The sequence below is a fragment of the Gavialis gangeticus genome, unplaced genomic scaffold, assembly GCF_001723915.1.
Source record: "Gavialis gangeticus isolate Ggan-Ray unplaced genomic scaffold, GavGan_comp1, whole genome shotgun sequence".
Classification (NCBI taxonomy): Eukaryota; Metazoa; Chordata; order Crocodylia; family Gavialidae; genus Gavialis; species Gavialis gangeticus.
In genome coordinates this window covers 46,474-72,066 of record NW_017728972.1, presented here as the reverse complement: position 1 = coordinate 72,066, position 25,593 = coordinate 46,474, and the positions used below count along the sequence as shown (strand labels likewise).

At 49.3% G+C, this 25,593-nt stretch overlaps 2 protein-coding genes across 8 annotated transcripts in view; one reads left to right on the top strand and one right to left on the bottom strand.

Annotated features, from left to right (window-relative positions):
* Positions 1–24,336, top strand: part of SYT7 (synaptotagmin 7) — a 163,549-nt gene extending 139,213 nt beyond the window's left edge. For all 7 annotated transcript variants that reach the window (XM_019504810.1, XM_019504819.1, XM_019504828.1 and 4 more), the window contains 5 exons: positions 287–557; positions 2,965–3,134; positions 3,699–3,813; positions 4,614–4,813; positions 16,510–24,336. In XM_019504810.1, coding sequence (XP_019360355.1) covers positions 287–557; positions 2,965–3,134; positions 3,699–3,813; positions 4,614–4,813; positions 16,510–16,614 — 861 coding nt within the window. In that variant the 3' untranslated portion in view covers positions 16,615–24,336. The remainder of the gene's footprint in view (positions 1–286; positions 558–2,964; positions 3,135–3,698; positions 3,814–4,613; positions 4,814–16,509) is intronic.
* LRRC10B (leucine rich repeat containing 10B) overlaps positions 21,867–25,593 on the bottom strand; it is a 23,386-nt gene continuing 19,659 nt past the window's right edge. Inside the window, exon 2 of the mRNA XM_019504880.1 lies at positions 21,867–23,091. The gene's annotated coding sequence lies outside the window, so the exon portion shown is untranslated. The remainder of the gene's footprint in view (positions 23,092–25,593) is intronic.

Below are 25,593 nucleotides of genomic sequence, written 5' to 3'. Positions count from 1 at the left end.
CTAGCAGCTTATACTTTTAGAACTGACAGTCTCCTGTTCGAGCCCCACTGTCAGCAACAGTTACTGCAGCACCTTCCCCAAGCACCCCCCTGCCTGCACGCCACTCACAGCCACTATCTTCAGCCCTGGTTCTTCCCCAATCCTGGCCTGCCTACCTGCCTGCCAGAGAGGTAGGTGGTGTGACAGGTGGATTTATTATCTCTGGGTCAGTCCAGATCCCTCACTCATACATCCCCAGAGAGGGTGGGGGGCCCATGCTGAAATCTCTGATCTCCCTCCCTGACAGCTGTCCCCAGGCTCTGAGGACGACGAAGGACATGAAGGTGCCAGCAGGGAGAACCTGGGCCGTATCCAGTTCAGTGTCGGCTACAACTTCCAGGAATCCACCCTCACTGTCAAGATCATGAAGGCTCAGGAGCTGCCGGCCAAGGACTTCAGTGGCACGAGTGACCCTTTTGTCAAGATCTACCTGCTCCCTGACAAAAAGCACAAGCTAGAGACCAAGGTGAAGCGGAAGAACCTGAACCCACACTGGAACGAGACCTTCCTCTTTGAAGGTAGGTGGGAGGTTTGGCAGCCAGGGCACTGGGCTGGCACTCAGGGGACCTGGGTTTAATTCCCAGCTCTGCCAGACTCCCTCTATGAACATGGGCAGGGCATTTCAGTCACTGCACACCTCCATTTACAGTCTTTAAAGAAAAGCTAACACTTCCTACTCCAGAGTGGCCAACCCACAATGTTACCCAGATTACAGGTAATCTTGAAGGTTGGCTACAGATAAAAGAGGCAGAAACAGGTCTACAGCCTGACCTTTTATTTTATCGCACTTTAAAATATAAAAACAGATATCCCAAAGTCTATCTGGCTACCCGTGACAGCACAACATAGATAACACATATCTATACTGGTTGTGGAGGCTCAAGAGTGGAGAGGAGGGTGACACACAGATTGGTAGCAGGTCTTGAATTTGCTGAGTACTCTAAATTTCCCTCCACCCTATACCCCATATTTATAGATGGCTTATTCTAAATATTCTAATACATATTCTCTGGTTGGTTTTATTTAACTGTGTTTCACTGAAACTTTGGGGATTGGACTGAACTAGATCTCTTGTGAACTTGAAAGGGTGGGATTGCTATCCTTAGGAAAGTAAAAGGAAGCATTTCTTATCTCCTTCCTTCACCATCATGAAATGCTGTTCAACACTGTCCTGTTTCTTCTTCACCTTAGCTTATAGTCTTCTTTGACAAGGCCTGTTTGTTTTTACAACTTATCTAAGCATATTAACAAAATATATTTGTTATAGCAAAATAGCATCTAGTGTATTTGGTTACATCAGTCACTACTGTTGATTATTTAATAATCTTCCTTTCTCCTTTCAGGCCTCGTGCATTGTTTAATGTACCTCATTACTAGTTTAGTTAGATATGTCAATTGCTTCCTTTACTTTGCTGACCAAGCTTGTTGCCACATCTGTAAAGGTTCACGCTATGGTCACTCAGAAAAAAGCTTTGGGGCCTTCTGCACTTCTGAAGATTGGCCTAGGCCCCTTGAAAATGGCCAAGTCTGGCAAGTGGCATGCTTCCCACAATAAAGGGAGGTGCTGGAAATAGAGGTAGGGGGACTTGAGTCTCTGGGCCACATGAAGCAGAGTGGGAGCCGGATGGTGCTGCCAAAGAAGGTGTCTGACGTCACTGCCAAGAACCAGGTTAACCTTTTCCTAGTCCTGCAGCTGCTGCCAAATTCAGGGCTTTAGATCATTGCTCACCATCTAAAACTGCAGCAGTTGTGGCAGTAAGGAAGAGTTAACCTAGCTCTTGATTGACAGTGATACCTGTCTTGCAGCAGCATCCTACCCCTGCTCTGCTCCATACAGCCAGAGGCTTGACCCACCCCATGTCTTTCTGCACCCCATGGCACAAAATCTGTCAGGTGCACCTCTGGGGGGCAGGGATCAGAGCAACACCTGGGGGAGGTGGCAGGCTTCACTTGGAGCATGCCTGACCCAAAGAAGTTTGGCTGCCACTGTCCCACTTTTTAAGGAGGACAAGGCTGCTGGGCAGTGTGAGGTGCACAAATTAGGTTGTGAGGTAGGGGCCATACATAGACAGATAGAAAGTGAGGCCAACCCCCTCCCCACCTCATGGGGTTCAGGGCTTTCTAGACTGGAGCAGAGCAGTGAGCCCTCCAGTCCAGCATCTAACCACGTGCCAGTCCTGCTATTCTGACCTTCTCTTCTCAGTGGATCACAGCAACGCTCAGTCAACTCTCTCATGCATGCTCCTGCTTTATCTAGCCCAGCATCCCACCTCCTGCCATAGTGGTCCCTCCAGTTAGATATTCTGGGATACTACAGCAGCCAGCCCAGCTCTGAAAAGGCAAAGAAGAACCATGCTTATTCACACTATGGTTCTTCATTACCTTTTCAGAGAGCTGGGCTGGCTGCTGTAGTATCCCACTACCTGTCCAAACATATCACACCATCACCTGTGCTATCCAACCGCCTGCCATGTAGGTCACACTGCTTAGTCCAGGATCCATCCCTCTGGACAATGGTTAATTTCTGATGATTCACAGAAAACTGCCCTCACAAATTGTCACCATGCACCCACTCAATTGCTCAGTATTTGTAAAAGGCCTGATTTCTTCCTGACCGTAGCTGTTGGCTGGGGTCCTGAAAGAAGAAAGTTGATTATGGTTATTTTAGTTGTTGTATGCAAGAAAATACAGTACTACTGGAGGCCCGAAAATTCTCCAGGAGCTTGTCTTGCTCTGCTTACATAGCTTGAACTGCAGGACACCAGAATAGGTGCTGGCAGCACAGACACTTGGCAGCACCGGTTTCCTTAGCATGGTTTCTATTGGGATCTACAGCCATGTCTATATCTAGGCGGGTAAATGTTCTCTGATAGACCTGTCCTGTACTGCTAGGATCTTCACCTCTCCCTTTGATTTCTCTGGTAGGCTTTCCATACGAAAAGGTGGTGCAGCGGGTGCTGTATCTCCAGGTGCTGGACTATGATCGCTTCAGTCGTAACGACCCCATTGGGGAAGTGTCTATTCCTCTCAACAAAATAGACCTGACCCAGATGCAGACATTCTGGAAGGATCTGAAACCCTGCAGTGACGGGAGTGTAAGGCCCTTGCTTTGTATTGAGGGAAGGGATTGCAACACATAGGCTTAGTCCATGTGACTAGGAGCCAGTCTTTATAACAACAGCAGCCTCCAACTAGTGCTCTTGAGGGAGGTTTGTGAGCTGCTGAGTAAGACGTCACAGGGAACACCGCAAGGGAGTTGGGCATTATCCCAGGCCCACTGCTGTGGGCTGGGATCAGACCCAGGCCTTCGGCCTCTGTTATGCCAGAGGTCTGTGAACCTATTTCTGTTCCCTTCTTGCCAGCTGTGGATCCTTTCCTCGATTGATATAGACAAGGATCTGTTTCAAGTAATGGTGCTGGTTGAGAAAATATCATAGATCCTTCCCATCAGCAGCAGATCATCAGATTCTTACCTGTCATGGTTTAGAAGCTTGTTTGACATAGAAGCAAAACATGTTACAGCCATAGCAACGTTTGGAAGTGGTTTCTTTATGGATAAGGCCTCCCACATGCACTGGTGTTGAGTAGAGCTATCTAGTATCCTGGAGAGCTGTTCTCTTTGAGCTCTATCAGTTTATAACAACCTTTCTTCTCTGCAGGGAAGCCGAGGAGAACTCCTTCTGTCCCTTTGTTACAACCCTTCTGCTAATTCCATTGTCGTGAATATCATCAAAGCACGGAATCTTAAAGCCATGGACATTGGAGGCACCTCAGGTACTGTACCCCAGGCTCTCTGTCTCTGCACAGCTGAGGTTCACTTGTTGGAGGGGGCATTCACTCAGGCCACTGAGGGGCAGGAGCTGAGTGCAGTTTATTGTACCTCCCAGCGGCACCTTTCCTCTCTTCAGGGAGGTAGTTGTCTCAGAATCTCTCTGTCCCTCATCAGGGAGAGAGTCTTTCTTTGCTTTCCCTAGGGAAGGCTTATCCCTGAGTCCCTTTTTGTTCACATGGGGTGGAACCCAGGAGTCCCCCTCTGCCATACCAGTGCAGTGAGGATATGCCTACCCCATGATGGCAGGCAGCTCAGTCTTGTAGCCAACTAAGTAACACCGGCTCCTGCTCTGCTCTTGTCTACCCAGAAATGAGGTAGTAACAATGCCCTGGCCAGTGCCCTCTGGCATCACACTCAAGACGTGGATTTCCAAGTACTCAAGAGTTGTGGCTTAAGGTGCTCCCAGACCCTCCTCAGTGCTTGTAGGGGAGTGGGTGGGTGGGTAGGTGAGGCTTGTTGCCTCAGTGTTGAGACTCTTGAGCTGTCTGCCACTACAGTGCAGACCTACCATGAATATCTCCCCAAACTCCTTGCATATCCCTCATGAATAGGTGCTGTCCCAGAGTCCACTTGCTTCTGCACAGGCAGGAAAAGGCACAAGTCAGGAGCAAGATTTCCTCCCCTACTCAGGGCCCTGCAGGGCAATAGGCAGGAAACCTGAGGAGTGGCTTAATTTAGAGGCCATAGCACTCAGAGTACTGCCGTGACCTAATAGCATTGTGCCCTTTCACCTCCACCCCAGACCCTTACGTGAAGGTGTGGCTGATGCACAAGGACAAAAGGGTGGAAAAGAAGAAGACTGTGGTAATGAAGCGGTGCCTGAACCCCGTCTTCAATGAGTCCTTCATCTTTGACATCCCCACTGAAAGGCTGCGAGAGACAACCATTGTCATCACTGTCATGGACAAGGACAAGCTGAGCCGCAATGATGTCATTGGCAAGGTAGGCCCCCATTGGATGTCCCCCAGGGCCGCATCCACTGCTCCCCTCACCCGTGTAAGTTTAGGTGGCAGGTCACAGAGGCAAAGGGGAGGGGCTCACAAAGCCCAAAGCTAAGCCTTCACGCATATCCCAGAAAAACACTTAGGGAATATGGAGGGCATCAGGGATGTACCATGGTTGCCATTTTGGATTCCCACCTCTGAGGGATCAGCAGAGGGCTTTAAAATAGCTTAGACTTTCACGTTGATGTAAAACATCTGTTTCAGCACGTGTCGTTGCCGTAGTTCATGGACAAACAATACTATTGGTTATAGGCCATAGACACTCAGGGTGTGCCTTTAGCTTTCTGAGAATCATTCCCCCACATGGCATTAAGGAGCTGGGTTGTATGATCAGGAAGGGCCAGGGCAAACAGGCAAGAATATTATTTCCTCCCTGTCTTTAATGCCACATAGAAATATCTGACTGGAGCGGACCTCCTGTGTCATAGAGTCTGCTCCTTACTACTCCAGACAACCATGTCCTATAATGCCTTTCATCAACTGGTCAAGCTCCTTCTTTTTTATTAGGAGGCACTCTGCTGACTAGAAACCTCCTTCTTTTTCCCATGGCCAGTTATTAATAAAACATGGTGCTGATAAGCCCATTGTTAAACTAGTACTGATTCCTCTAAACCTGGGGCCTCCCTGCAGGTACTCACAGCATCCCCTAGACACATCTACTGAGAGCCTATCAAGACCCTGTCTCTTTTTGTGTCTGTGCAGATTCTTCCTCTGCCTAAGCCAATGACTTCTTCACCTTACCCTTTTGGAACCCCTGGCAGCTCACAGCTCAGGTCTTTCCATCTGTATTGCCTTTTCTGTCAGCTTCTCCCCTCCCATTTGTTTGCTACAGCCAGTCTTATCATTGTTGGTGAATCTGAATCTGGTGATTAATTTCACCTTCCTCTAGGCTGCCAATGAAAAGAAATCCATGAGAGTCCTAAATGTGACTCCTAAGGCCCTTTTGCTTTCCCTTGGCCAAAAGTCTCCCCATTAATTTTCTGCTCCCTGAGGTGCTGCATAACACAAGGAAAGCCAATATGAGCATCCTAGATGCTATCAGCAAAAAGATGCTCACACTCTTGATGTGGTGCACCACCAGTAATGTCTCTCCACATCCTCCCTGCACTACACTGGTTTTAAGCTGAGAGCATCGCCTCAGGGAATGGAGCTCCACCAAACCACTGATGCTGGAGCCCCTGAGTGATGTAGCGCCAGGCAAAGGAGAAAGTGTCTGTGCATTTATTAGAAGGGATATTAATGCCAACCGTGTCTCAAGAGTGTGACAGAAGAGGCAGGCAATGCTTTAAATATTAATAACAGCATCTTGAATCTAACCCCTTGGCATACGGAGGAGTCACCCACGGAGAGGGCATGATGTGCTAATGACGGAGTTGCGGGGGATGAAAACTCATCAACAAGACTGTGTCTACACTGCCAGGCTACTTGATGCTCTCCCTGTGATCAGACCAGGAAGTGACTAATGCCTAAGATGAGATCTCCTTTGCTTTATAGAGAGCTCTGGGCAGCAGAAGTCCTGGAATAAGGTCAAACTTACAGAGATTGGGTGGTTGATGTAGTGTAAGAAAGAGAATAAACTGCAATTGAAGAGTACTTCAGGGAACACAAGAGAGGGAGCCAAGTTCAGGAAACAGGATCAACATTTCAGCTCAGTTCATAAAAGCTGATACATTCAGCTAGTGAGATGAAGGCAAGACCATCTTCAGATGGTGCCATAGAATTTGGCAGTACAGTATGTAGTACCACCCTCTGCCCACACAGCAGAGGCTGACCAGAGATTTCCAGTCTGTAAATAAAGCACTCTTGACATGAACCAGGGGGGTTTTGGTGCTGTGCCTTAGACTTTGGATGGGAATTTAGCATGCAGCTCACTCTGCTCTTGAAGCTCCTCCCACTCTACAACCTTGCTTTCCAGAATCTTGGCCCCACATGTCCCATTCGAAACCAGTCAGGATTTTCCTGGTAGAGAAGCCTCTGCTTGCTTTGTATAGATTTGGGAACAGTTGTCTTTAAAGATGACAGCTTAACTGCACTGGAACTGTCGAGTCTTACCACTGCCAGGAGGTCCAGAAGGAACGTTGTCAGGCAAGGATTTTGTGTCCAGGTAGCAGCACAAAGCCAAACTACCACACTGGGCAGCTCTTTAGCAAGCCGACCCCCAATAATAAGGACCATGTAGTGGAGCTCAGGGCAGTGAGCATTTCTGAGGTCTCATACCCTGAACAAGAGGAGTCTGAGTGTCTCCTATTTGCAGTGTTCATGTGAGTTTGGTGCCGAGGAGAGGCACCAATCACCAGCCTCAGAGCCTGACTTCTTCAGTTCATCAACAGGTTGAACACAGCAAGAGCAAGATCCATCCCGCTGTCCCTCATCATCACTCAGCTCCATCTTTGGGGAAGGCAAGCTGGTGGGAAACTGGGACTTCGAAAGATTTCCTGGGGGGATAACTGGGAGTTCATGGTCCATGCCCCACTGAGATCTCAGCCTAGGGTGGACATTCATCCAGTTTTATAGAGGACAGCCCATTTTTCTTCTACTCTGTCCTCTGTCCTGCTGATACAAAACTGGATGCCTTTATGTCCTCTATTTTCTTCCACAAACTTCCACCAGTCTGTCCTATGTCCTATTGATACAAAACCAGACACCTTTATGTCAGAGTAGCAGAAAACCAGTCTGTCCTCTATAAAACCGGATGAATGGTCACCCTATCTCAGCCTCTCTTATGAGACTGCCATTAGGGTTTTGTGGGTATCTATCCTCTAGGAAGAAGCTGAGACCCCTGAATTCATTTCACCCAAGCCAGATGGCAGCTGTCAAGGGGGAATAACTTTCACCACCAGCCTGGTGTAAATTCAAGCCAAAATACCCAAATACAGAGCCCTCCGGATGACTTTATTAACATAAACAAAGTTCATCAGCCAGTGTCAAAGCCAGCTGAAAAGCTCTGTTTGCAGCAGAGTGTGCCCCAGAGCACTGAAACCATAGCAGCTTGGTTCCCTTGCCTTTCCAGCAGCTTCCCAATCCTCCCAACACCCAGTGACAGATTGAGAGTCCATCCCAAAACCTGCGTGACCTTCCAGTATGCCTCCGTGGTTCTGGAACTGCTGCAGGACGGCAGCGCAGATTCTGCTCAGAGAACTGCCATGTTACAGCCAATCCTAGCACAAACCCACAGTTAAAAAGCCACCTGAATTCCAGGGAAGTTAGGAGCAGACACTCAACTTTTCAGCCAGCCCTGCTTCTCTGTGAACCCCTCACACCAGCTTCTGACTTGAGATGACCCAAAAGTCACTATTCTAGCCAGCCAGTGAGACAGCAAGGGGGGGAGGCACATACAGTATCTACTTTTTCTCTTTCTCTCCCTCTCTCTCTGTCTGCCTAAGCATTTCAGCTATGCACATCACTCTGGTGTATCTGCTCTAGGGTGAACTTGAATCTAATGAAGTCTATTTATAGCAAGGTAAAATGAAAGTCCCAGATAATTTCAATGCTCTGCAGTTCCAGGTAGAGGGAAATCTCAGCCTACTATGAAGCTGTTCTGGAGAAGGGGGAAATTATTTGACTCTGTGAGGAAATAATCTGGCAGCCTTTACTCAGGTAACTAGTTCCACTGCCTTTGATTGTACAGCTCATGTGAGTAATGGCTGCAGGCCCAAACCCAGGAAGAGCATCCTACTGGGCACATCATGCCTTCGGATCTTACCTCAAACACTTAAGAGTATGTTTGCTCCTAGGCTGGGCTGCCCTCAGCCCAAACCCCTGAATTAGCTGACAGGCTTAGTCTAGACACTCAGCAGATGTAAATTGGCCAAGCTCCATTGACTTCAGTGAAACAATGACATTTTAAGCCACCTGGGGATCTGGCCTTGCTGACTCTAATGAAGTGATGCTGACTGTGGCTCTGGCCCATTGACTCCAATGGCACAGCACTGATTTGCTCCAGCTGGGGATCTGGCTCTTTATTTGTAAAGACAGAATTACATTCTGTACTTAAAAAAAAAAAAAATCATCTGGCCCAAAACCTGAGTTACATTAAATATATTTAACTCTCCCCTCCTAACCATGATAAATTGACACAGCAGTCTCACTATTATTATTGCATGCCGCAGGGATTCAATTATCCCCCAATGCAGAGTTGTAGTAAAATAAACACATCAATTAAATTAACAATGTAACGTGAGTGAAGCATTACAAGGCTGTGAATTTAAGCACAGGAAAGTCATTGATGAGAAGGTGGCTGGCAACCACCCAAGCTGGAACTCAGGAGATGAGGAGTTGGCTCTTGGCTCTGCCACTGGCACACCTGAGAACTGGGGTCAAGAGTCCAGTCTTTTTCCTGCCCATCATCTGTTTGGACTGTAAAGTCTTGGGGCAGGCACTCTTTCTCACTGTGAGTGTGCAGAGTAAGACCTGATGTCCTGGACCAAGGGCTGGAGACTGTAGTTGGCAACTGTGATCCTCTGGTGTGACAGGACTGCACACAATGAGAATACATCCCACCTGCGTGGGAAACAGGACTTTCTTAGGGGTTGATCCCAGGCTGTGGAATTAATTGCCTCAGGAGCCAAAGCCCCTCACAAACCTCACACCTTTCTTCCCTGGCTATGAGGTGTATTCCTTTGACCTGCCCCCTCTAGCATAAATGCAGAGCAACAGGTGAATTGGAAACAAACTGACAAGCCCTAAGACCCTACCCAAACAAGACACTCCACTGGACCACACTTCTCCTTCAGGGAAATGATAAGTGTACAACATGTGGCAGGCATATAATCTAGTAGTTACTGTGCTCTTGGAAGGCACTCACGGACTGTGGTAATGAGCATCCTATAACCACTAGAATAGAATATAGAATAGAATAGGCGGGAGCCCTGCTTTTGTTGCATCATCTGGGCACTATACAAGCCAAAGTTCAGAGCCCTTACTGTGTCCCCATTTATACCCATGCAGCCCAGTTACCATCCATGAGATTTATATATGCATAACCAAGGACAAAATTTGGCCCAAGACTTGCAGCCACACTGACTCAGTTGCTCTGCTAATCTGTACACCTACCATGTAGAATTCCCTAGAGTAGGGGTAGGCAACCCCTGGCACATGTGCTAGAGCATGAAATGTGGAGGCATTGTGCATGGCACGCACGCCTCGGGACAAATGGCAGAAGAGCCACGAGGGGTCCAATCCTTGTTGTGGCAGTGCATCCCTGATGCCTTGCCCACTGTCTGCCTCAAGGCACACATGCAGCCATTGCCAGCAACAAGCTCTTGTTGTGAGCAGCTTGGGCTCTGTGGGCTTTAGGGGCCTGCCTAGATCCTGACCTGGATGTGGCAGGCAGTTGGGAGACCCTGGGAAGCCCTGGCCCTAGTCTGCAGAGCCCAGGCCCAGCTCATTGTTGGCAGCAGGTGCATGTGCACCACAGAGCAGACAGTAGGAAGGGGCTGGGCCTGCACTGCCACAATGGGGATCGAGTCCCTGCAGCTCCCCGCTGTCCACCCCTGGCATGCCAACATCTGACAAGTTGAGGATGCTTTTGGCACTCTGCCCAAACACACTACTGACCCCTGTTCTAGGGCACCTTTGTAATATAAGGAGCTATTTAACCAACCAGATGTAGATCAAGGAGCACAACACTGGAAAGAAACTCCTGGGATCCAGACCCCACTAGTACAGGTACAAGTCCACAAACTGAGAGCTCCGTTTTCCAAGGATTAGTGCACCTGCTACTATGAGCAGGTGACGGTTTCAGGGCCTCACTGCTATAATGGTTTGGAAATTTCTTCTAATTTACAGCCTAAGTTTAAATACTGGGGACACAGAAGTAGTATTTGTGCTGAAGGACAATGCACAATTTATACCCAGTTGTTCTAGGCCAGCGTTGTCCTTCAGCATAAATACCATTTCTCTATCCTTAGTTTCATAGTTTCATAGTTGGTAGGGTCAGAAGGGACCTGAGCAGATCATCAAGTCCGACCACCTGCCATGGCAGAAAAGAGTACTGGGGTCAAACAACCCCAGCAAGGTATACATCTAGCCTCCTCTTAAAGACCCCCAGGGGAGGAGCCAGCACCACTTCTCTTGGAAGATCCTAGCCGCCCTGACGGTAACGTAGCGCCTCCTAATGTCTAATCTGAATTTACCCTCTGCCAGCTTGTGACCATTATTTCTAGTCACTCCTGGTAGCGCTCGGGGGAACAGGGATTCCCCCAATGTCTGATTTCATCTCTCTTGAACACAGGACAACAGGATTGTATGCAGTGTTCCAGGAGAGATCTCACGAGGTTCTTGCCCCTGCCTCCACTGGAAATCCCTCCACCTGATTCACCCTAGGAAAACATTTGCCTTTTTTGGTGACCAGATCACTATAGTGGCTCATAATCATCCTTTGATTGATGGATACACCTAGTTCTTTCTCTTCGCTGTCATTTCCAACCAATGAGCCCCTGTTTATTGCAAAAATGCATGTTATTAGTCAGTAAGTGCATGACTTCCATTTTCTGCTATGAATTTCATCCTATTTCTATTATTCCAGTCTTCAAGTCATCCAGTTATTTCTGTACAATATCCCAGTCCTCCTCTGTACTGATGATGACTCTTAGCTTTGCGTCATCAGTTAACAAAGTGATTTTCAACCAGGGTGCCACAGTACCCCTGGGGTGCCTTGAGATCCTTTCAAGGGTGCTGCAGGGCCCCACATAATGTTAGCACTGTTAGGCATGCAAGTATGATTCACAAGATAAACCCAGAGATTTCAAATAGGAATCTATAGCGTTAAAACCATTCTGACCTATTGTGGTCTTTCTGAGAGCCCTTTGCAACAGAAGAATTGCTCTATTATTTTTCTGTAATCAAAAAAATGAGCAAAACTAAGAGCTGCCATTTTCTGAGGGGTGCCTTGAGTCTAACAAGAGGTGCCTCAAGGCTAAAAAGGCTTAGAACCCCCAAACTAGTATCATCAGTACACCCCTACTTTTTGTGCCAGGACCATTAAAATCATGCAAGTCTCTCCCTACCTGAAGCTGCTTCATCAAGTGCCTCTTTGGTCGTAAGGTCAACCAGAACCAAATTTGCAGATGCAGCCCAAGTCAGAAAACCCAGGTGGCCAGAACCCAGCTACAAATACAGAGAGGAGGACAGTGATGGACAGGAATAAAACCTGTCTACACAGTGGAGGACATGACCTGTCTCCCAGAGTAAAGTTCTCACCCTTGTGCCTCATTCAGGCTCCTTGCTGGGGACAGGAGGGGCCTTTCCTTGTCCTGGGGAGTGTTTGGCACTAGGGAGAAATGAGCTCAGTCAGAGACACTGTCCTGCTCAATTTCACTAGCTTTACAGCCCCTCCTTGTTCCTGCTGTCAGGCCTGTGGGTGGTCAAGCCCGCTAGGAGAGCAGCATTTTCATCCCCAATTCAACTACATTTCCCTTTCAGCCTTGAGTCACATCTCCCACTGGGAGGGACCGCGGCTGGCAGCTCCTAACCTTCCAAGTCCATTGCATGTTGCGCTCATTGATTTGACATTACTAGGCTCCGTGTTGCCTCTCAAGAGTTCCACCCCAAAAGGGCTGGCTCCAAAACTGAGGCACCGAACTCAGGGCTAAGGCAGACTCCAGGCACCTAAAAACAAAGCTGTGGCCCAGAACACCCTTGCTCAGTGGCGACCTAACCCTGACAGCACTTATAACTCGTGGCATCTCCCCCCAGTTTGATCAGAAAGTTCCATGGCAGCTCTATGTAGGCACACGACCCACGGGGGCCAGTTCCCTCACAAGCAAATAGTTGTAGCTGCTTTGTTTTTAAAACACAGCTGCCAGAGGAGGTGGTAGCATGGACCTTTTCTTTATAATAGTATAGTGGTTAGAGCACTCACTCAGTGAGTGTTTAAATATTACCACAGCCTGAGGGGATTTTAAGCCACATCTCTTCCCACCACCTGCCCCACTGGAGAGTGCTCTAACCATCCAGCTGTTGACCAGGCAGAGTGGGATACCCTCCACTGCTCCAAATGAAAATGGGCCACTGGGCAGCCCAGCAACCAAAAGTCAGGCAGGCAGGAAGAGCAAAAAGAGGGAGCCTGGTTTGGTAGCCTAGTGATTAAGGCACGTTGCATGAAAGGGGTTCTTGGATTCTGATCCTTGTTTGCAGGACTACTTTTGTTCTTTATCCAATGACTTTTAAATGTAAAATTCATAAGCAGAGAGAATGATTCCGTAGCTAAGGAGAGGAAATGTATGATACAGTGGATGGATGGCTAGAGAGATATGCACCTAGGGCAGGGGTGGGCAAAATGTGGCCCCTGGGCCGGATGTGGCCTGCCAGGCCATTCTGTCCGGCCTGTGGAGTCCCTAAAAAATTTAGAAAATTAATGTTTATCTGCCCCTAGCTGCCTGTCATGCAGCCCTTGATGGTCTGCCAAAACTCAGTAAGTGGCAGTCCACCCGAAATAATTGCCCGCCCCTGACCTAGTTTAAAGCCTGGGATATTTCACCTCTAGAAGAAATTTGCTGAGAAAGTTACAAGGAACAGAGCAAAGAACTTTTTAAAAACTTGGAAAGGGAAAATTGCCAGATTAGTTACAGGCAAACACAGCCTGAGGTTGAGAATAGATTGTCCTCCACCACCTCAGCAGGCGCTCTGCTGCTGGCAACATGCTAATAACTTTTGATTGAATAATTACCTGTATTGTGCAACCTTAGATCGAGCTGTGAAATGATGTTAGTTTGAGTGACAGTTTCCAGGCTCTGTTAGTGCCTCTGTGACACATGTCTCAGCTGTCAGCTTGCGAGAGAGTTGACACACACTTTTTCTGTATTGCTGTATAGAAAGCTAGACACTAAAAATAACCCATCCCTGCATGGACGAGTTCGCACTTGCTTGCGTTGCCTTGTAGCTATTTCTGACACCTCCAGTGAATCTGTTAGCAGAGGCAGAATGAAGGTCACCAGCTGATGCATCCAGAAGAGGTCCAGGGAATGGTTTGATGCTGGTAGAGGGGAGATCCTTAGGTGTGTAGATGGGTTTCAGTGACCATGGCTGCATGCCTGGTCTGGAAAGCTTCTCTGTCCTGTAGCTGATTGCCTAAAATGGGCAATGGGTCCATGTGCCTCTCCCATGGTTAGTATCATCAAGGAGGAGGCACCGTAGTGTCCAGCAGTGTCTTCTGAAGTGCTTCTCCTAGACTGCATGGGTGTCTCCCCTACCTGGTGAGGATCACCTCTAGATAGTCAAAGAACCTCCATAAGCCACCTCCCATCTAATTTGCCAGGCTGCTGACCACCTAGGTGACCAGTCAGTCCTTTTCTTCCCAACCACCTTCCTCACAGACCATTCGTGCCTGCTAGCAGCTCCAGTCCATGAAGCTGGCTTCAACCTCCTCTCCTGTCAGGATGAGATTGGTGGAAGCACACAAGCTGGTCCTCCTCCCCAGTTCCAGCTGCTTTTCCAAGCTCTTCTTAGCAAGCCAGCAGCATCTGAAGAAAAAGAGAAGGCATTCTGGTTTCAGTGCTTGCTGCAGATCATGTAGACCCCCAGTATGCCACCAATCTCTCCTTGTCACCCTAAGGCCACACAGCATGTCAGCACCAGTCACCAGGTCCACTGTCAGGACCTGACCAGGCTGTTCAGTCATTTGGCACTTTCCCACAGGGAAAGTGTCACGACAGACCTGTGACCCTCTCTTCCTCTTTGAAAACCCAGAGTGCTAACAGGTCCACCACACATGCAGGTGACATGTAGTACAATAGGACTTCCTGCCCACCTGCCCCCAAAACCTGGCCAAACAGGTGGAGGTGCTAAGTGCAGTGTACACTTGCCTCTCCCCACCCCATGCCAGTGGTGAGAGGCCAAATGAGAATGAGGATAGAGCACAGGTGCCCTCTGCCAGAGAGTGTTGCAGGTTGTGGGGAGACTGAAGAGTGAACTTAAGCCTCTACTTGGCCTTTCTGAGCAAGTGCCTTACTACATCTTCAAAGATGTGTTCAAGTCTTGCACCAGACTTATGCCAAAGTATACTTCCTGTCCACCAAGCTGTAAATGAGCCCTGGGTTTTTTGGGCTGGGGAGACAAAAGCAGATGGGGTTGATACTACCACATCACTCCCTTGTGTGTCATTAGCTATGTAAACTGGGGTGCCTTAGCCATGCCAGCCGGCTGGTCCACTTTGGCCCTGGTGGGTTGTGGGCGTTGCCTGCTTGGGTCCCCTCCCCAAAGGAGAGCTGCCCCACTTTCCTTCTTGCCAGCCTCCACCAAAGGCTCCCTGTGGTATCCATGTAGAGCCATGCAGGCAGCAGGGGAATTCAGTCTAGGACAAAATGCAGCATCAAGAGGGGATGCAAATGGGCACTTTCAGAGGATCTTGGCTTTGGGGAACTTTCCCAAAGATCAGGAATGGGGTTAGCCATGCCCTCGAGGGAGGTCTCACAGAGCAAATCTAGAGCCCTGTTGAACTGGAAATGCCATGAGAGCAACTTTGCTCCTGGGATTTCAGTGCCCAGACTGGCCCTGGGTGGGTAACTAAACCTGGAAACAAGGAGAAAAGGAACAAAATAGCCTCAAACATCTTAAGAGACAAGCTTCAGTGATGGACAAAGGGGAGCCCAACCTGTTCACTGAGCCCAGTACCCTCCAGGAAAGTCCAGGCACCAGGTCCTCTGCTGGGATAAGTTGGTATTAGCCACACTGGACTCAGTGGGCACATCTACATATGCAATTAATGAACACAAATAAACTCTGGCGCTTATTGCTCTGGAGTTTTTTGCTCTCAAGCATGCCATTTAAACATGCACCCAGGATCAAAAAACTCTAGAGCATATTGCTCCGGAGTTTATGCATAGTATGTGGAGCCCCGTCAGAGCAGCCCAGGCTGGCAAGAGACCCAGGGGGTCAGCCTGCCAGCCCAAGGCTGCATGCTTCATGTGCTGTGGAACAGCTGGTTGGGGCATAGGGTGCTTCAGCGTGGGGGCTGCCTGCTGGCTAGATCCATACTTAAGCACTCTATGCCCCAGCCAACAGGACAGCGTCTACACGTTCACTGCTGTGCATGAGAAAATGCCGCAGCAGGGTAATACTTGTATTTACAAGTGCTACCCTGCTCTGCAGTTTATTAGTTTCATGCACCCTAATAGAGGTGCAGGTGTAGACGTCAAGACATTTACTATGCAATTAGTCAACCGCACAGTAAACATCTTGTGTAGACCTGCCCACTGAGGAAGGATCTGATCCAGACCAATCCAGTCCTGGAGGCAGCAGACTATGCAGTCAGGGAGAAGGTTGGAAGGAAGCCATAGCTGTAGAGGGACCCCAAGAGGAAAAGTGGTTTGCTCAGCACCTGTGAATTGGGAACAGATCCCAAGAGCAGGGGTAGCAGGCTGCAGGGAGCACAAAGGACAGCACGGGAGTAAGACAAGGCAGGTAGAGAGCAGGACTGTGAGACAAAAGGTGCAAGCAGGGCAGAACTGGAGCTGAAACTTGAAGGAGGGGGGACCCTGCAGTTGAAAGGAAAGGAGAAGAGCAATGGGATTAGTGCAACAGGGAAACAAGAACCATCTGAGGGCAGCGCTGGGCTGGCTAGAAAGGGCAAGACAGGCCCAGACCAGGCTTAGCAGCAGAACAATTTGGTGACCTGTCGGGTTTGTCTCCCTGCAGATTTACCTGTCCTGGAAGAGTGGCCCTGGTGAGGTGAAGCACTGGAAGGACATGATTGCCCATCCCCGGCAGGCCGTGGCACAGTGGCACCAACTGAAGGCCTGAGTGGCAGCGGCCAAGGACTCTGTCTGGGTTCCACCGCTCCGAGTCAACGTTTATTGGCCATGCTCTCACCACTTTATGCACAACCAAGGTGCCCAGGCCTCCCTCATGGGGAAGAGCTCAGGCCTGATAAGGAGCCAAGGGACTGAAGTTGGCGACGTTTCCAAACTCTGGGAAGCGGCGTTGGCGTCCGCCACGCCCCATGGGCACATAGCCTCACCGGGAGCATCTTTACTGCCCAACTTCCTGCTTTAGCCTTTCCTTCTGACTTGTAATGTGAAGAGAGAGTGAGAAAGAGAGAGAGGAGACCCCCAAGCAGCCCTTTCAGAGGGCAGGGGCCTGGGTGCTGGTTGGTTTTAGCTCATGGAGGCAGGGAGGGGCAGAGAAGTGGCATTGGCGCGACTGGCTCCATGAGGCGGCAAGAGGAAGAGACCTCCAACAAGTTCTTCCAGCCAAACACCTGTTGGGAGTGCTCCCCTGCTCCATTGCGAGGAAGCCAGTGCCCCCTCAGCCTGTGGAGGTGGGCCAGTGACCTCCATCTCCTTGAGGTCATTTCTTTTTAATTCAATAAAACTTGTAAGAGTAATAAGAATAATATAAGTAATAGCGGCTAGAGCCTTTGTCCCGGCCGGGGGCGAGGGAGGAGCTGCGCTGCTCCAATGGCCTCCTGTGTGTTTGCTGTGTCCTTGTAAGCGTGTCGTAAGTGTCACACGTCTCACTCTTTCTCTCTCTCTCTCTCTTTTTCTCTCTCTACCCCTGCCCTGACCTGCGAGGTGATCCCGGATCCTGTTGGAGGGCAGTGATTTCACTGCAGATGTCTTTTTTCCCTTCAACTGGCCGGTGGGTGAGGCTGAATGGAGAACTGATGCCACAGGGGAAAGAGAGAGCAGGGTTGGTCTCTGCCACCATCAGCCCCATCGGCGCTCGCCAGGGAGAGAGAGAGGGAGCTGCATTCTCCTCCAGCCACTCAGTGGCACATGGGATTGGAAGCCATGACACACAGGTTGTTAGCCAAAGTGGACTCATTTTTAGGGCTAGTGAAAGCTTAACTTTAGTCGCCCCCTTCTCTGGTTGACGAGATGTGAAAGGAAAGTGCCCAGCTCTCCAGCACCACCTGAGAAAAGTTCACCCTCTCCTGTTCCTCCACCCAGCTACCAGACAACCCAACCCCAAACAGTCCAATCCCCAGTGTCTAAACCAACCCTGCTGCCCACCCAGGTACCAACCCTGCCTTCATGCCAGTGCAAGGTGCCCACCGCTCTGCCAGAACTGAGCTGCCCGTCCAAAGCCCCTTTGCCCACCTCCGAAGTCCGTCTTAGGTCCCAACCAACACCTACAGCCCCCTCCACTCAGGCAAAAACTAAGGGTGCTGTGTGCGATGGGGCAACTTCCTCTCCCTGTGTAGGAGCTAGGTTTGGCCACCCTTCTAAATCAGGTCATGGCACCCCAGCAGGACAATTAGATGTGAACTGGGAGTGCCATGGTGGGTCTGAAGTAGCAGGAGCCTACTTATAAGATCACTGTTTGGGACACCTCCCCATGGAGATCCATTCAGCCTAAGCATCACCCAGACCCTCCATGCCCACTGGGGAGGCAGTTCAGCATCAGGAACCACCTGCAGAATTGCCCAGGAACAAAAACAAGAAGCAGTTTCTGAGCCTGGGCATGGACAAGACAGAGACGGTGCTCTGAGAGTAGAAAGACAGGGATGCTGCCAAAACGGCAGCCAGGCCGGGAGATGACCAGCCTTCCTGCTTCTACCCTGCCCTATGATGAGGAGTTGAGCCTGAGCACAAGCATTCCAGAGACGCTGCCACACTACTACCTGCAGCACCCAATGCTGGAAGATGCTGGCTCTAGCCTTACTGTTGAATGACCTGCAGCCAAGGCTGCTGCCTCCTCTCCTCCAGCATGTGGTACTAGGGTTGTTTGGCATGTGCTGAGGCCCACTGCCCCTACAGCATCCCTTGCCAACCCCTGCATGATGCCCACCCTTGGCATTAAGTCCACAAACACCTCCCTGCCTAACAGGCCCCTCCCAGTCCCTGTGGAGCTGAAGTCAGTCACAGGATGCCTGTTCCAACTCCAGGGGGTAGATATCCCCTGCTATACAGCTAGCCAGGCTGTTGCTCATCCTATCTGCTGTCCAGGGGTGAAGGTGATGCTTGGCACTAGGAGCTACTGAGCAGCCAGTGACAGTCATGCCAGGCAAGTAACACTTGATTGAATGCCAGGGGCCAGTCTCCAAGAGCTGGCACTGGATTTGGTGGGCAGTGATAAAACCAGAGGGTATTGCAGGTCTGCCAAGTGCCCGCCAGATGGCGCCCTTGTACCATAGTCAGAGCTGCACTGGGGCACTGCATCAAGCCATCCTGAATGGGACAGGATTTAAATTTTTCTGTAATGAGATTTCAAGTCCATCCCATCTGGCAAGAAGGGTTGCTGGCCAGGCTCAGCCAGGCAGTGTCCCCGAGCCTTCCACCTTGCCAGCTGCCCTCAGATCTGAACAGGGAGCTGCTTACTGAATTCCCACCTGAGCAGACACAGCTCAGTTCCTCAGACTGTGTGAAAGGCAGGAGACCAAGCAGTACTAACCTGGCCTTTGCTTGCCCTCTGGCCAAGCTTTGCTCCTACGCAGCGGGTGGTGTGACATGGGTTATGGGATCCTGCAGCCCTGGCTCATGGAAGGAAGGGAGGCCCTTAAGAGAGAAACCCAGAGGGAAGAGAGATCCAGGAGAGAAGAGAGAAAGCCCTTGTGAGGAGAGGCCCAGGGCCCTGAATGGGTGGGCTGCATGGTGCCCTGGCAACAAAGACAGGATCAGAGTCCAGGGGCGGGTATTGCCATTGATACGTAGGGATATAGGAGCCAGGGGTGAGAACCTGGGGGTGTGGGGGAGAGGTCAGGGTTGTGCAGTGGAGTGATAACTGAGAGTAAAAGTGCCCAGTGGGGCTCTGGGGATGATAGGTAGGGGCAGAGGTCTTGGGGTAAGCATTGGGGCTGTCAGGTGGGGTAGGAGGCCTGGGAGAGTGCACTGAGGTTGATTAGTGGGGACAGCGGGTGTGGGGAGGGGCTCATAGGCTGATCTCTGGAGATGTGCCTGGCTGGCTGCTGGGGGAATGAGTGGGGGGGGTGAGATGAGTTATGGGGTGCTCAGGTGCTGGGGGGGCAGATAAATGTTTGAGCTGCCATGTGCCAAGTATGACCAGAGTACTAGTCAGTTGTGTCTCTTCCCCTTTCTCCATTGCCGCTCCCCACCCCCGCTGCCTCCCGATGTTGGCTGGATTCCAGCGGGAACTTCAGGAGCTGAACAGCCCTTGGCCCCATGGCCTGGGAGGACTGTGGAGGGATGCTTATAGCAACCAGTGCCTCACAGTGTCCAGACGCCATGGCTGGGATCTCAGTGGAGTTGCCAGGGTGAGGGGGAGCTTCCTCAGCCCTGCCTTTAGCAAAGTCCAGTCTGCCCCATGAGAGCCTCAGCACACTCTGGCCTGGCCAGGGGGTGAGACTCATGCAGGCGTGTTTCCCTGCATGACAGCAGCACCTTTTCAGTTTCCTAGTGAAGCTTTAGAGCCTCTTATGGCTGGGGAGATCAAGGCAAGAGGAAACACTGGGTCCATCCATGGTGGAGATCATTAATGCCAGTTTTCTTCTAGTTCCACCCTTGCTTCAGGCTTCAAGTTTTGACATTGTTATTCTCAAGTGGTCTCCAACTGTATGTGGCATGGAAATCACACTAGGTTTGTGGCTTGATCTCCTAGTGAGGGACAGCGCCAGGTACGTACTGTGCTCCTTTGCAATCTGGCAGCAGCCTCTGGTACTGCAGACCAAGAGGTGCAGTTGATCACAGCTAGGGCTAATGCGATGGCTCTTATGTGGCGCCTGGCAGTTGCTTGACTGACCCAAGAGCACACACAGGTAGGGCCCTGCAAAATTGCAATAGGTCACTCCTACTTAAATTTGTTACATGATGGGCCACCATGGTATCATTACATGGTTGACACAGCACTTTCTGTGACCCTACCAGTAAAGTCCTGTTTGGAAGTGCTTTCAGATCACTAGTCTTCCCTGAAATCTCAGACCTCGCTGGTAGCCTAACACATCTGTTATTCTTCTGCCTGTGGTAAGACAATTGGGGCCATCTCAATTGGACTTGGACAGGTTTTCTAGCATTTCTAGTCTCCAGACTGGGCTAGCGCAGTGCCATTTCTGTTGAATATCATCTGGACACTACCGCTGGGGTGAATATGGTTGCTTGCTTAATTAGCTAGGTTGGGCCCAATGAGAACACCACACTTGTTCTTCCAGATTCCTGGGGGCCCCTCAGTGTGATTCAGGGTGTTGACACTGATCTGTAACTCCCAACCTGGCCTAGACCTTGGCTCGCTGCCAGAACCGAGAACATTTCCTTGTGCACCATTGCGTCACTCCCAGGTCGCTCGTGAGCTGAGAACATCTTGGTTAGAATAAAGGGCATTCTCACTGGAGGGCGCTCAGAATTCACTTCCCTTTCCATCAACCCAGCAGAAACCAGGGCATTTCACCCTTTGGGCTTGATGCACAAACCATCTACTCTCTCAGGCCCTTCCTGAGTGGGGGTGGCTCTTAAGTGATGTACAGTAGTTAGCCTATTTTTAGGGAGTAAGAGTCTTCTATTCTGTTGATGTAGTTGCTGTGTGATGGTATTTTTTTCTAAATGATGTACAGGCGCCTAGTAACATTTGTGATAGGCACATTTTTACCAGTGTAACAATAAATAGGTGGGAAGGCTGGGAGAAGGCTCCAGGGTAATGCGGGGGAGAGAGCTCATTGGAAGGGTCGATGGGTTTTGCGTTCTTTCTTGTTCCCCCATGTTGTGGCATCACTTCTTCTCAGCTGAGCTATTTCTTCAAAGCCTAGAGGAAGTTTTGATAGATTTATTTATTGCTCGGGGGGGGCAGGAAGAAAAACCATTACCGAGAGAAAAAGATGGGGAGAAGCCATTTAGCCACCTGACCCATTAGGTGAAATAGTTACTGACTTACTAAAGAAATTAAAACCAAAACTGTATCGACACAGGCAGGGCAACCGCGTCTTTTTATTTTTTGTGCTCTGCCGCTCAAGCTCTCAGCCAATCAGATGCAAGGAAACTTTCCAGAGGGATTCTTTTTTGGAAAGGGGGACTTTCATGTCAAACACATTTGAAAATACGTAACTTCCTGTCTCAGTATTTGGTGTGATCTGTGGTTAAGCAAGAAGGTTTTTTTTCCCTTCGGTCTTTTTTTTTTTGCCTCTCCCTGAGCCTTCAGGAGAGTCAGAGCTAGAGCTAGTCAAACTATGTTATGAGTAATTTTTGGTCTAAAGTTAGCTGCTTTTTAGAGTTAGCCAATTGTTCATGAACTACATCCTCATAGCTTCTGAAGTATATGTTGCTCGTAAGGATTCACCATAGCTTGGATAATTAGCAGACTGCCTCAACTCCTCTCTGTTATTCGGTGTGTGTAATTGGTCACCTAAATCGCATGATAACTGTTTCTGCTTCACTGATTGGATGACCAAAATGCTTTCAAGAGAAGAAAAAAAATGAATAAATAAACTTCCTTGGATGTATTTCTGCACCACGCTGTGCTAAAATTGGCCTTTGACCAAACACAAATTATGGGTAATACAACACCATGAATCAGAGTGAGCTGAAATGGTCTCTGAGTCCCAAAAATATCCAAGAATCAGGGTTTGTTTTTTTCCAGTTCTACCAACTCCAGTCATAACTCTGCCACTGTGGCATCACTGGCTGAACTCATGCTTACAGTTGTGATGCCACAAGGTTGCTTTCACTGGACAGCGGAAAAAGCAAAGGGGCAGGCTTCTTATTCAAATCTCAAAGAGCCCTCACAATTAGGTCTAGGAAAAGCCACAGGGCTCTCCACTATGAATGAGAGACAGGCATGGAAATACAGGTCCCTAGTCCACTCACATACTTAAGCTCATGGGTAATTCTCAGCATGTGTGTAAATTCATGGGGGAAAGTGCATATGCTTAAAAGCTGGTTTGGCACCACAGTAGAAATAACAGTCACAAATCACGGAGGTATTCTGGGTCCAAAATAACCTTTATTGTCCCCATTTTCGTGCAAGGAACTTGTTTGGGATGTGATAGCAAAGGCCAGTTTTGCCCAGAGCCACAGTCACATCACAGCCAGCCTAAGCCCAGCCAATTGACTTTGGGAGTTAAAGTCATCATCTGTGGAGGAGTGAAAGTGAGATCAACGCTGGGGGCTGTGTGTCTTCAGAGAGTCACTGCTCAACTTGGGTCTGAACTATGACTCTGCAGCTCCCAAGAGTCTCAGTCAAACTGATTCAGCTCTTACCAGCACACCAGCCAACCCAGCCCATGCAGTCGGGATGAGGAACCGAGACTCCTGAATTCTATTTCCACTTCCACCGTGGATTCGCTGGATGACACTGAGCAAGTCACTGCACTCAGATACGACGCTGTTTCTTCCTCTGTAAAATGGGGATAACAACACTTATGATGTAGGGCTGGACTCATGAAATACAGAGAGATACTTTACAGCGAAGGGCCAGGTATAATCCATGCCACCAAAATCACGACATCTGTTCTTCCCTTGTCAGCCATGTGAAAAACATCACCTAATGCCCCAGGAAGATGTAACACTATGAAAGCAATCTGATTATGCACCAAACCGAAGTTTTGCCTGTGATTGAAAGTCCCTCTTCAAAGTGCTGGACAATCTTGACAGAAGTAATAATAATAATTTTAAGAATATTTGTATTTTTATCATATTCTCTCTTTTTTTATATAAAAGAGATTTATAAACCTGGTGGAGGAGGGGAACACAAGCTGAATTGCTTTAATCTGGACTGGCAATGGCAATGGTGGCTTTCACTGGCTCATGACGGGTTGGGTAGTGGCATAGAGGGCACAATATTCGCTATTCATTTAATCAGGCAGCAGGAGTCTTATGGTTAGAACAGAGGGGAGTAGGAGCCAGGATTCCCAGGATCTATTCTTGGCTCTGCCACTGACTTGCTGCATGACTTTGGGCAAGTCACTGAACCTTTCTGTGCCTCAGTTTCCCCGCTTGTAAAAACGGGGATAATAATTCTTCCCTACCTCACAGGGAGAGTTGTGAGGCAAATCTGATCAGCCCCAGACTCTGATCCCCTTACTCATGCTGAGTAGCTGCAGGAAGTCCCATTCCTTTCCACAGCATTTTTTTATGGGGTGAGGTGCTTATTCCACACAAGCTCCAAGAGAATCGGAATCTGGCCCCACATCCCGGCAAAGCCTTTGGAGATCCTTCAGTGAAAGACTCTGTAGACCTGCAAAACACCACTTTTGACCGAAAGGCCTCCTCACCCGCATTCCCCGTGGGTTATCAGCTGGGGACAACTGCCCTGCCCTTCCTCCCCCAGGAATGGTTTCTTTTGTATGATTGGATTTATGGGAGTTGTGTGTTCATTTTTAATTCTAGAGCTCTTAGCTGTATCTTGTTCAGGTATCTCTTCTTCATGTGATGATAACCATCTAACTGGTATAGAAAATACAGGAAAAAAGAAAAAAAAAAGACTAAACCGTAGACGACTTATTTGCTAGCGGCAGTGACAGCAGCTTGACTAGATCCTGCTGCCACCTCATTTCTGTCGTGTTTGGTTTTAAAAGATGTTAAATTCATTGGGCTGACGTATTTTATAATAAAACAAATGGAGAAAACACACACACACACACACACACAAATAAAAGGAGGAAAATTAACACTACTATTACATAAAAAGCCAATGTGATTTCATCATCTTGGATGTCTATGAGGTAGGAGCAATTTCTTTGCAGAATCATATTTTTGGAGAACTGGTCCCTCAATTTGTGGAGGAGGCCCCTGTTCTGAATAATAAAGGATAGTAAATAACTCCTGTCTCCGGGTTATTCATTATACACCTGCCAGGGAGGCAGGAGGATGAGGAGGCATCAGCCTGACAGCAATTTCAGCTGTCCACAGAATTGGTGACAAAGTCTGCCAGGACATGGCACAGCTATGTCAAAGAGATCGGAGAGGCTACACTATTAGGTGACCTAGAGTGCTGTGCAAAATCCACCTCCTTTCCACAGTAAGTATCAGCTAAGGCAAAGAGGAGTCAAACTTGTCCCTCTTCATAATAGTCCAGATCCAGATGCAGTGGCAGCGGCAGGGCAAGTGGTGGTGGCGGCACCAGGGTTAATAGCCATTGCTTGCCCCTCAGCATTATGCATCCCAAAGGGCTCTGTACCCTGGATTTTGGCAGCAGGCCCTGCCCCGACTCACCCCACCCCCAAATTCTCAGCACCTCTGAGAGCCCATGCACCAGAGAGACAGCTCCTCGTGCTGTACTTTTGACACACCTGAGCTAAAGGAACAGCTGTGGTACCAAGATGCAGTGGCCCTCTAGCTTAGACCCACTACCTCCCATAGATGGGCAAGATCAAGATGGGGAAGAGTCCCTGCCTGCCACTTCCTTACATTTTTAATGAATGTAAACTGCCCCCATTTTCAATAGCCCCCATTGATCTGGTTCCCTTGCTAACCAAGCTAGTTCCTCTGTGTTCCTATAGCATCTACCTGTCCATGCATCTGACCCCCGGCAGCCAGTCACCCTGCGGATGAAATATTGCCTTCACCCACACCTGCTGTAAACCTGCTGCTCTTTGGGTTTGTGAATAAGCTCCACACACTCACTCCTGCTCCTTGCTTGTCCACCCAGGAAATGAAGTGGTGAGGACACCCTAGGATGCAACCCCAGCACCATCCATAAGAACTGATTTTTTGACACAGGCCTCACCACAGGTGACATAGGGGTGGCCCATGCCCCACTCCCCAAGATTGTCTCCTAACTCAGCACCGCTCAGGACAGCAAACCGTGGCCCCGCATAGCTGGGCACAGAGGCCGTGACTCCTCCTGCAGGGCCTGTGGCAGCCACAGTTGACGTTTGGGCCCGCCCCCCCCCCCCCA